At 39.3% G+C, this 10,621-nt stretch overlaps 1 protein-coding gene across 1 annotated transcript; it reads right to left on the bottom strand.

Moving 5' to 3' along the window:
• Positions 1 to 6,165: 6,165 nt before the first annotated feature.
• FGFBP1 (fibroblast growth factor binding protein 1) lies at positions 6,166 to 10,147 on the bottom strand. The gene is made up of 2 exons (XM_082253826.1): positions 10,011 to 10,147; positions 6,166 to 7,865 (listed from the first exon to the last, which is right to left on the bottom strand). Exon 2 carries the CDS (start codon positions 7,845 to 7,847, stop codon positions 7,140 to 7,142), a length of 708 nt encoding a protein of 235 aa, XP_082109952.1. The 5' UTR covers positions 7,848 to 7,865; positions 10,011 to 10,147; the 3' UTR covers positions 6,166 to 7,139.
• Between the last annotated feature and the right edge of the window lie 474 nt (positions 10,148 to 10,621).

Genomic DNA, 10,621 nt, shown 5'->3' with positions numbered 1-10,621 from the left:
CAACTTAGTTTGGGAGTTCTTGAGCGTGCCCAAACCCTGCAGAGGGCCCCACTTTCCAAAATATTGGGCCCACTTCCAGGACATCCATTGGCAGTGGAGCTTGGGGAGTGCCATCTACCAAGACCAAGTAGTGGTGGTTAAAGCAGGAAGACAAGACCGCCACTAATAAATTAACATTTCGGGGCCCGTCAGACGAATGCTCCAGGTCCAGAACTTTTTTTGCTGAGCAGGACTGACCCTTGTTGTCCCAGTTGCTGTTTGGGGGCCCAGGCTCAGGCTTTGGCTGCTTAAGAGGGGGGCTATCGTTGGAACTCTCAGCCCTCCAGCTCACATGAAATACAAGTCCTCAGAAGGACACCTTTTACTGCAGAGGGGACCCTTTGCCTCATTTTGTTGTAAAAGGCTCAGTCGCCAGAGGTTCCTGCGGGTGTAGTGGTTCATTGTAAAGACCAGAAGTTCCGGGAAGCAGCACTGAGAGAACAGAAGCCAGCAGTACTAAAAGTTGTTAACTGCAAGTGCTGGAGTAAGAATTTTAACAAATAGTTTACAAGAAAATATTTATTTTATTGTGCTCAGTGTGGTAAACTAAAAATGCTAAGGGTTTAATACTGCTTTAACCCATTAACGTCGCCGCCTTACGGTCCTTTAAGGGGTTTCAGATGTGGGGCAGGGTTTATGATCATGTAAACACCGTGATTGTCTGTCATAGCGGTTACATAATCGGAAAGCTCCCGATCACAAGTTGCGATTGGGAGCATTCTGTCAGGTGCTAGTGCTGGCGCGTAGGGCATGTGCTCTTGGCACAGCTTTGTTTACATTTTGATACGCAAATATGCAGCTGCATGGCGCCAAGGCCCACCCGCCGAGAGGCCGCATATTTGCGTACTGTCGGCGCACAGAGGTTAAGTGCAGATACACTAATAATTAAAGTGATTCTAAAGGAAAAAAATGTTGCTTGCCTGCTCTATGCAATGGTAGAGCAGCCCAAATCCTCTTCTTCTGTGGTCCCCTAGTGATGCTCCTGGCTCCTCCCCCCTCTGAGTGCCCCAATAGCAAGCTGTTTGCTGTGGAGGCACTAGCGTGGGCTTGCTGTCGAGCTGCACACTGTGTGTCCATAGACACACATAGCGTGGCTCAGCCTCACCCCCAGCTCTCTCCTCATTGGCTGGGTTTGACAGCAGAAGAAGCTGCTGCTCTTGGGTACAGTGCTGGCTCAGGTAAGTATAAGGAGGGACTGGGAGTGGGTGAGGAGCTGCACACAGAAGGTTTTTACCTTTACAACCACTATAAGTTTTGCTGCACCCATTTTTGACGGAGAGCCCAGTTCTACTTTAATTACATATTACAATACTACAACCAGACCAGAACAAGATGGATAATAACTGGTTACTGTGAACACTGCTCTTTGCTTTTTTGTATTGTTTTGTTGACTAAGACTGTTTCTTTGCCTACTTGTACATATGACATATGATGGGTCATACAAATTGCCATCTAATCTTTTACCTTACACTGTGCCAGTCTTTATTTTAATGATTATTCTGTCATCTTACCCTCATAAAATTATCTATTTTCTAATCTGATCTAATGGTATGTGAAAGGTTACCAATGTTACTGCTCTGTATTAGGTAATGGGCTGGTTTCCTGGAGCTTGCTATCTAAGTGGAGTTAGTGGAGATAGTGATTTAACCCGATAGTTCTAACCCAAAACTACTTATTTACATGTATCTGTTTAGCCCTTTTTACTAAATAAAATTCATAATTACCCAAACTATAAAGCTGCAAGGCAAACTTTCATTAAAAAAAAAAAAACTGCCTAAATTATCTCTGTTCTAAATTATCTTAGTTCCTATAATTAAATGTATGATATTATTACCAACAAACAATCTAATGACAATTACAGAAAGCTGTAAATCACCTAAAAATCCAGGCAGCGGAGAGAAAGGGCTTATGGGAAATATGTGTAAGGCTCAATTGATAAAGGAAAATGTAGGGGCTTTTAAACAAGGCGACTAACTTCCAGTATGTGTTACCAGCATGTGTTGCTAGACTCTTCCTACAGACAGAGCTTCTGGGCCATGATAATTCCAGCGCCAAGCTCACTTCTACGTGTGCACAGATGCAGGCCAAAGGCCATTGACTTATCCTCCTGGTTCATAGATTGGATGATCTCCCATCACCCATAGCACCGATACACATGGACCTATGTTTTGAACGACATTCATTCAATTTGGATAATGGAAAGTATTCTGTATTTATTTGATGAATGTAAATATATTGCGGAGAGAAAGTGCTTAGAAAGCTGGAAATCACCTAAAAATCCAGGCAGCGGAGAGAAAGGGCTTATGGGAAATATTGATAAAGGAAATTGTAGGGGCTTGTAAACAAGGCGACTGACTTCCAGTATGTGTTACCAGCACGTGCAGCTAGACCCTTCCTACAGACAGAGCTTCTGGGCCATAATAATTCCAGCGCCAAGCTCACTTCTCCGTGTGCACAGATGCAGACCAAAGGCCATTGACTTATCCTCCTCTTTCATAGATTGGATGATCTCCCATCATCCATAACACCGCTACACATGGACCTATGTTTTGAACGACATTCATTCAATTTGGATAATGGAAAGTATTCTGTATTTATTTGATGAATGTAAATATATTGCGGAGAGAAAGGGCTTAGAAAGCTGGAAATCACCTAAAAATCCAGGCATTGGAGAGAAAGGGCTTAAGGGAAAAATGTGTAAGGCTCAAAAAATAAAGCAAAATGTAGGGGCTTGTAAACAAGGCAACTGACTTCCAGTATGTGTTACCAGCACGTGCAGCTAGACCCTTCCTACAGACAGAGCTTCTGGGCCATAATAATTCCAGCACCAAGCTCACCGTGTGCACAGATGCAGACCAAAGGCCATTGACTTATCCTCCTGGTTCATAGATTGGATGATCTCCCATCACCCATAGCACTGCTACACATGGACCTATGTTTTGAACGGCATTCATTAAATTTGGATAACGGAAAGTATTCTGTATTTATTTGATTAATGTAAATATATTGTAACTATACTTTGGTAAATGTAATTATTATAGCTATGCCAATTGCAATGTGATTTTCTGTTCCTTCTACAGTTGCACAGAACCTGAGAAAGTGTGCCTCATTACTCACAAAAAAACTTTGTGTAATTGCTGGAATCAACCCACTTCTCATCAACACATAAAACAGTTGAAAGCTTGACAATGATGAGGTGTAGAAATTCTGAGGATGGGGGGAACTGTGAACTTCGTTACACTTGTACAGCTATGTATGTTGTACAGCTATTGCAATGTATTTTCCCAAGCCTCTCCCATCCTATGGAAACCTGTATGATTGTCTCCTATTCTGTCTACCTTTAGACGATCCCTGAAAACCCTTCGCTTCAAAGACACCTATCCTGCCCCTCCCTAATAATTGTGCTTTTATTTTATCCATCAAATCACCCCCCCCCCCCCCAAACAGTCATTACCATTTGTATCACCTGACTCTTCCTTTTAAATTGTAAGCTCAAACAATCAAACAAGCAGGGCCCTCTGATTCCTCCTGTATTGAATTGTACTGTAACGGTACTGTCTGCCCTCTTGTTGTAAAGCACAGCACAAACTGTTGGCGCCATAAACAGTAAATCCTGAATAATAATAATAATAATGTATGCAAAACAACCTCATTGAGGCTTGTGACATGAATATACTTTTTAACAAATATATGTTTTTCTAACACACAATAATAAAATACATGCAACTTTATACACATTTTTGATGTTATAATGCACCATGCTGGCACCTCAAAAGTCCCATCATTCTTTTTTTACTATTTTTTAAAACCCTGCATGGTTGAAGTAATTAAACCCTAGCTTGTGTTCACTTTTGGTACCCAATTAGGTAATGAATAATTAAAAAAGGGACATTTCTAAGAACCGGAATATTTGAAGTGAACACAACATAAGGTGAAAATACATCAGGGAAATGAAGAAGAGAGAGCAGAGAGATCTCACTTGCATATGTGTATAAATGTCAGCTTGAGTTGTTGAACTCTATAAACAGCAGGCAGTTGACTGGAAATATATGAAAAGGAGCAGAAAGCGTCACCTGCTGGCTGCATATGAAAACACCAAATATTCTGCAGTATTTTATGTTTACCTGACAAAAAAAAAACTAGATACTTTTTCAAAATGTTAACTTTTAGGGCTTACCAGAGAGACACAATGATCATGTGACTGTTGGTGTACGCTGACAGGAACAATGCTGATGCGTTGATCTTGGCACCCTGTAGAGATCATTTTTTGTGTGAACTTTATTGAAATGTCAAAATACCATTTCATAAAGTTCTATTCACACAGTGGTGTTGCGATCAGGGCTGCTGGAAACAGCCTACCTGACAGACCCCCCCCCCCCCCCGAATATGTTAAGACAATATTTTCACTAAAAATACACTAAAATCATTATTAGTGGATAAAAACATGGGAGGGGAGCCTGCAGCACTGTAGGGAAGGGGGGGGGGGGCACAGTGAAAGGGGGGCACACGGGGGGGGGGATCAGGTGCAGGCAGAATAGGGAGGGGGATCAGTGTCAGAGAAGTAATTACAGGAATCATGCCCTGTGTCTGTGTCTCTCCCTGCAGCAGCTGAAAGCTGTCAGGAGGGGGGAGACACTGGCTTTCAGCTGCTGCAGAAAGCTGCACAGGGCTTCCTTCTGTAATTGCCTGATCACATTCCCATGCTATTGGGGCCCCCCTGTGTGCCCGGGCCCCCTACAGGAGGACTGGTGGTCCCCCCCTATCAGCGGCCCTGGTTGCGATGATGTAGTTTGCGTCACAACCATCTGTGTTGAAGAAAACGAATTCATGCACTGCAGTGAAGTGATGTGATGCCATAGCAAACAGGGCTCTTTGCCTTGTCTTGCATTGGGATTGCGCTGGGCAAGGTTGCCTAGCACAGTCCCAAAACACACTTGCTGTAAACTAGCCTTGAGCAGGGACTGGCCAAATTTTGATCTATCTATGGCCATTCTGATTTGACAGAAGCCGATTTAATGATTAAATTCTGTTGGACGGGACTGCTGGAAAGTTTTTATTGATCAAAAGCTGCAGAGCTGATCAGTGTATTCTAACAGTAGAGGAGTCGCCGCTGTCAGAACATAATAGAACAGTGGGGAGAATTCTACCATCTACCTCGCTTGTGTGGTTGGGGGGAATCTATTTATTTGTTTTAGAATAAATAGCTAATCGAACAAAAAAAAAAACAATAATCTATGGTCAGTCTAAAAGTGGACCTAGCATCAGATGCTTTTATTACTGTTTCCAAAAATTTCTGTACACAGTATCGTATGAATACTTGAGAAGCCTAAGGAAATGCTTCCTTCTGCCTGCTGCAGATTGACTTCATCAGTCTAGGTAAAGTCACTGGACTGGAGCTCAGAGATCACTATTTTATGATAAATATACGACATTAAAAAAAAAAAAAAAAAAATACTGTTGCTTTATATTGTGAAATGTTGAGAATTTATCTTTGTAAAGTTACTGAAAGTCCACCTTAAATATTGGAACTTACCTTTCCATTGGAAGATTTGCTAATGATAATACTGATTACTGTTATACAGTATACTCCATTCTTCACTGTAGCAACTTATTCTTTGTTTTGTGAATTGTGTTTTAACAGGCGTGACTCCAAATAGGCTTTATCACATTAGCTTGATATGATTTTTAGGCTATTCATACATTTTATAAAATGTAAATAATTAACTACGCATAAATGACTAATGTTTAAAAGCAGATAGGGACAACAATGAGCATTTGTGAGCCCAGAAGTATCTCTTCTATGTTTTGGTAACCACTTACAATAAACACAAAATAAAAAGAGCAATCATCATTATTTAAAAAAAGTTTATGGAAAAAAGTAACAGATAAAATATTATAAAGTACACAGTACTGAAAAATCATCAGGAGCACTGGATTTTTCCAGCCTGAATGTTACAAAGCCAGTAAACACAAAATATATCTCTTTATATAATCAATCTAATAATAAACATCACAATTTTGTAAGTAGTAATAACAATTTTGTTAAAAGTTTTTAGATATTTGACATTATGTTAACCTTTACTGAGCAGTTAGGACTCGGAGCAAACAATTGTTTTAATTCTGCTGGTTCAGGCTAATTGTGAAGGTTTAATATGAAGCCAGTTGTGTGTAGATAACTATGTTCCCTCAAAACTTTATATCAAATAAATTACACGGTCACTCCACCCATGGTCTCTTGAATCACCAACCAATTTATTTTATGTTTCAGGGAGTTTGGTGGCAAGACCTTTCACCTGCTACAGGAATGAAGATGATGCCTTGCCCTACCTGCTAGGTTATCTTCTATTTTATAAAATGTAGAATGCAGCTTGAAGAGTTAGACTTAAATATAGAAGAAGCATGTCAAAAACTGAATCTTGCTAAAATAGTCCCCTAGAAAGGATGGATTTGATGGCTGATTCGGTTCACCAACATCTACCAACATCTACAAAATGACATACCCTTTTATTGTTGGCCTTATATGAACCCTAGATAAAATCTCACCAGGGGTACGTCTTTCACCCAAATACAAGATATAGAAGGAATTTAGGTCACATTGCTGTTTAGATTAAAGCTTCAATAAAAAGCCTTGTAACAAACAACTCCTGCTAAACTAAAGCTCCTCCAATGACACATTTTGCCCTGCGATAGGATTTAATTGTACAGCCATTTTGCCCATAGAGTGAAGCGCATCAAAGCAGAATTTGCTAAATGGAAGAATAACATTTTTCAATATAGCTCTAATCTGAACTGTAGTATGGACTAAATGCCCTCTTCATCTTGTGTTCGGGTGACCTCTTGAGGCTTTTGCAGCTGATCCCCATATATGGTGGGGCTCTGAGTGGTGCTATCTTTTCTCTTTGTTATTAGAAGCTTACTTATACCACACTGGTCTGTAATTTTGGTTTACTGGTATGTTAACAAATCCATATTAGAGAGAGGATTCTGAAAGTGTGTAACATAACTCTTTGCAGGCTGTTGGGTTGATTTTTTTTAAATACATCTGCATACAGCATTAATAAAATAAGAATAAAACATTGCTTTACATGATAGAAAAATGTTTAACAAGTTTTTCCCTGCACCATTGAGAAGAAGAAGGAGCACCATGAATGCCATGAGTCCCCACAATACTCTTTGGCCATTCTTTGCCTTTCAAGGACATCTGCATCCTCCACACAGTCATTTTCTGCATTAGTGTCAGCCTTGGGTGTTTGCTTAGGTTCTTCATGGTTATGATGTTTTGGTCCAGTTGTTGGCACACTGGGAATGATGTAACTCAAGTGGGCCTCTGGTGGTCCTTTCTTGCACTCCTTAGATTTCAACACAGCCTTCTGATCCTGACAAATGTTCTTCTGCTTTCTTAGTGCCCGAGTAATTTGTTTCCAGTAGGTTTTTTCATTTGTGGTATACTTTGGGCATGCTGAGGGATTCCCGCCAAAGGTACAAGATATTTTAGTGCCCTCTTTAGTGCAATCAATTTTTAAAGCCACAGTCTCAGTACCAGACACGGACCAAACACAATCTGCTTTCTCCTTGCTAACAAATTTACCTTGAAGAGAACCTTTCCCCCCTTTGGAGCCTTTCCCCTTTTCTGCAGGACTGGAGGGAGATTCCTTTCTCTCCTCTTTGTTAGCTCCTCTCTGTTTCTGGTTTCCATTTCCTTTTTCTTTGTCTTTCTTCCCTTCTCTCTGCTTATTTGCATCCACCCTGAGAATCTGTGTCACCAGTAAGATGGTCACACCCAGCAAAGCAATTCTCCCCAGCTTCATGCTGACTTATCGGTATTCCTGGAGTAAAAAAAGTAAAAATTAACAACATTACCATAACACCAAACACATATGTTTTATAGACTCCTTTCCTGAGGTCTATCAACGTAACCCTCTGGTCAAAGGGGCTAATACCTCTAATAGCAGAAAGAGGAGTTTCAATTCTCCTGCTGCAATTATCTTAAAGACAGGGTGGAGTCCAAATATTGGTTTTGTTCAAGGATAGAACCTCAGAAAGCATTAAAGCAGGTGGACCAGCATGACAACTCGAATTTTTAGAAAGAGAGGTCATTATTAACAGTCTACATATTCACCAGTGCAAGTTTCCTTTAATGTAAGATTTATGAAGAAAATAAGTTTATAAATATTGTTATTTAAAAAAATAATCTTGGACAATATGGATACTTATTGTGATGAACAAAATATGGGGAACCTATGCCACCTAACTTGTAAGTGTTTTACTATCAAACTGTTTGGTTGCTATAACTTACTGCACATTGTTCTTATTTTTTGGTTTTTACATTATTTTCTGTGAAAATCTTTCTTTCTCTATTTCTTGTTGGAAATTATTACAATATTTTTTATCTTTAAGATCTCAATGTTTTATATTTTCTCCATTTTATCTAAGGATTTTTTAAAAGGTCCCCATTTTGTGCCAAAGGGGATCTGTAAGGTTGTGCTTTCTTCCAGGACCAGGATGGCACTCTCTTTTTTTTCTCTTACCCCTTTATCCTAATTGTAATATATATTAGTATTCTTTATATTCTTTGTACTTATCTTAAGGGTCAGGCCAACTAAAACCATATTTCAGTTCTTGGTAGATGCTGTTGACTTATATAACTTGACAGATTCTTCCCTCTCTCATTCTTTAATTCTAATGCAAAGAAATCTGCTTGCGTTTCTGGATCTGCACACATGCTATAGGGCTATATCCTTGTTAGATGTTTTAAAATTTGTTTAAGATTATTTATTGATATCTTTTATATTCTTTTTTATTATGGCCATTGTAACAGAAAATGCCAAAATGGAAATGGGAACACCCAAAAACGCCCAGGTCAAGGAGAATGATGTCAGTCATTATCAAAGGAAGATTATACTGCTTAAGTAGTCAAGACATATAGGAAAGCCAAGAGTTGACTGAGCCCACCAGGCTCTACCTGAATGTAAAGCATGGGGTGAAATGAACTTTATATCACCATGCTTTTTCTAAACATACATCATCACACCAATACAAATACAAAGTCTTTTTTTTCCTAATATAAATGCATAACGCTATGAGAGTGTTTCTTTTGTCTTCATCTACCAGAATGACTGTAACTAGAGACACATGTACCTGTAGTTTGTATAATGAATTTATTGCAGATAAAATATTTGCTATAAAGAGATCACAATAGGAATATGGGTGAAACTTGTGTAATGGCCTGAGCTTAATGCTGGAAACTCCCGGTTCTTTGGCTTTTCAGTTTATAGGTATATGTCCAGAAGGACAAATGAACTAACCTTTTATTAAAGCAATGGGCAAAACACAATGTAGAGTTTGACTAAAAGAGGGTGGTATGTTTGATACCTTTCTTCCTTGTAGCTCGGTAGCGTGGTCAGTTCCAATACTACATGTCTGGAGTTTGCTCTTTCCTTGTCTGTAAAGGTTTCCTTTATTAATTCTGGCTTACAGCCAAAGTTCAAAAGCATGACAAGTAGGTGATTAACTTCTGTCAAAAACTGACTAGAGAGGGACCATGAAGTCATATACTGTAACAGGCAAAGGAATACTAAATGGTAAGCACCACTACATTAGTCAGTGATATAAATTCCTCTGACAGGCAAAGGTGGACAAGACATTATGCACCGCTACATCAGGAACACATGCATTTCTCAACATAGTGTCTGATCTACAACTGCATGGGCTCTCTAAAATCAGGTTGTTGACAGTCAATTCCTAATTACTATGCAGATAGGGTACTTAGAGAAAAAGAAAAAAACAAACAAAACACTATTTTTTGATGCCGTTACTCTACTATGAAATAAGAGAGATCTAATTGGTTTAAATTGACAAAACTTGCTCACTTAATTTCTTAATATTAAATATTTCCATATGTGTCATATCTCTCCCAGAAGTATTGGTTAGAAAGTAAAAGTTTGTATGGATTTTATAAAATCAATGCCTACCTTTTATGCAGAGATTTCCTCTTCGGATGTCTTTCGTTGCTGTGTTTGTAACATGTGTTACTAGTTGTAACTGAGCGGTATTTATAAAGTGTAGGGGACACACCTATGTGATGGATTACGACACAGTCTCACAATAGAATGTTGTGTGACACACCTTCTGGATTTTGGCCAGGATTCAGTAATACATATAATTCCTTAAAATGTTCTACCTGACATCTGTAGTACTGGATTTCCTTTTGTTCCCTAATAGTTCACTACTTAATTACCAGCTTTGTGGTTACTGCTTAGAATTCCTTCACTCTGTTGTCCTTTCACCACCATCTTCAGTGTACTGCGTGTAACACAAGCACTGTGACAATGTAGGAGAGCTGGTTTTCTTTTTCCTGTGAACATTTTTACCTGCGGTGCTTTGTGCAGTTTAAAGTTGTTTTTTTCTCAGTTCAATCAATTTGTTGTTTTCCATTAAGGGTTATCTATATCCAGTAAGGGAGTATTTCAAAGCCTAAAGCTGGCCATAGATGGCATGATTCTCTTTCCTGAATTAGCTCCTGTGGAGCTATTGTGTTCTCCCGTTGGGGTTACGTAGGGAGCTGTCCCTGCTCAGTGATTAT

The sequence above is a fragment of the Pelophylax lessonae genome (assembly GCF_965119305.1).
Source record: "Pelophylax lessonae genome assembly, chromosome: 1".
Lineage (NCBI taxonomy): Eukaryota > Metazoa > Chordata > Amphibia > Anura > Ranidae > Pelophylax > Pelophylax lessonae.
Note: the sequence above shows the minus strand (reverse complement) of the source record. Positions and strands in the feature narration are given on the sequence as shown.

Bases quoted from the DNA above. Each gene is read 5' to 3' on its own strand.
- FGFBP1 (XM_082253826.1), bottom strand. From the start codon at position 7,847: ATGAAGCTGGGGAGAATTGCTTTGCTGGGTGTGACCATCTTACTGGTG.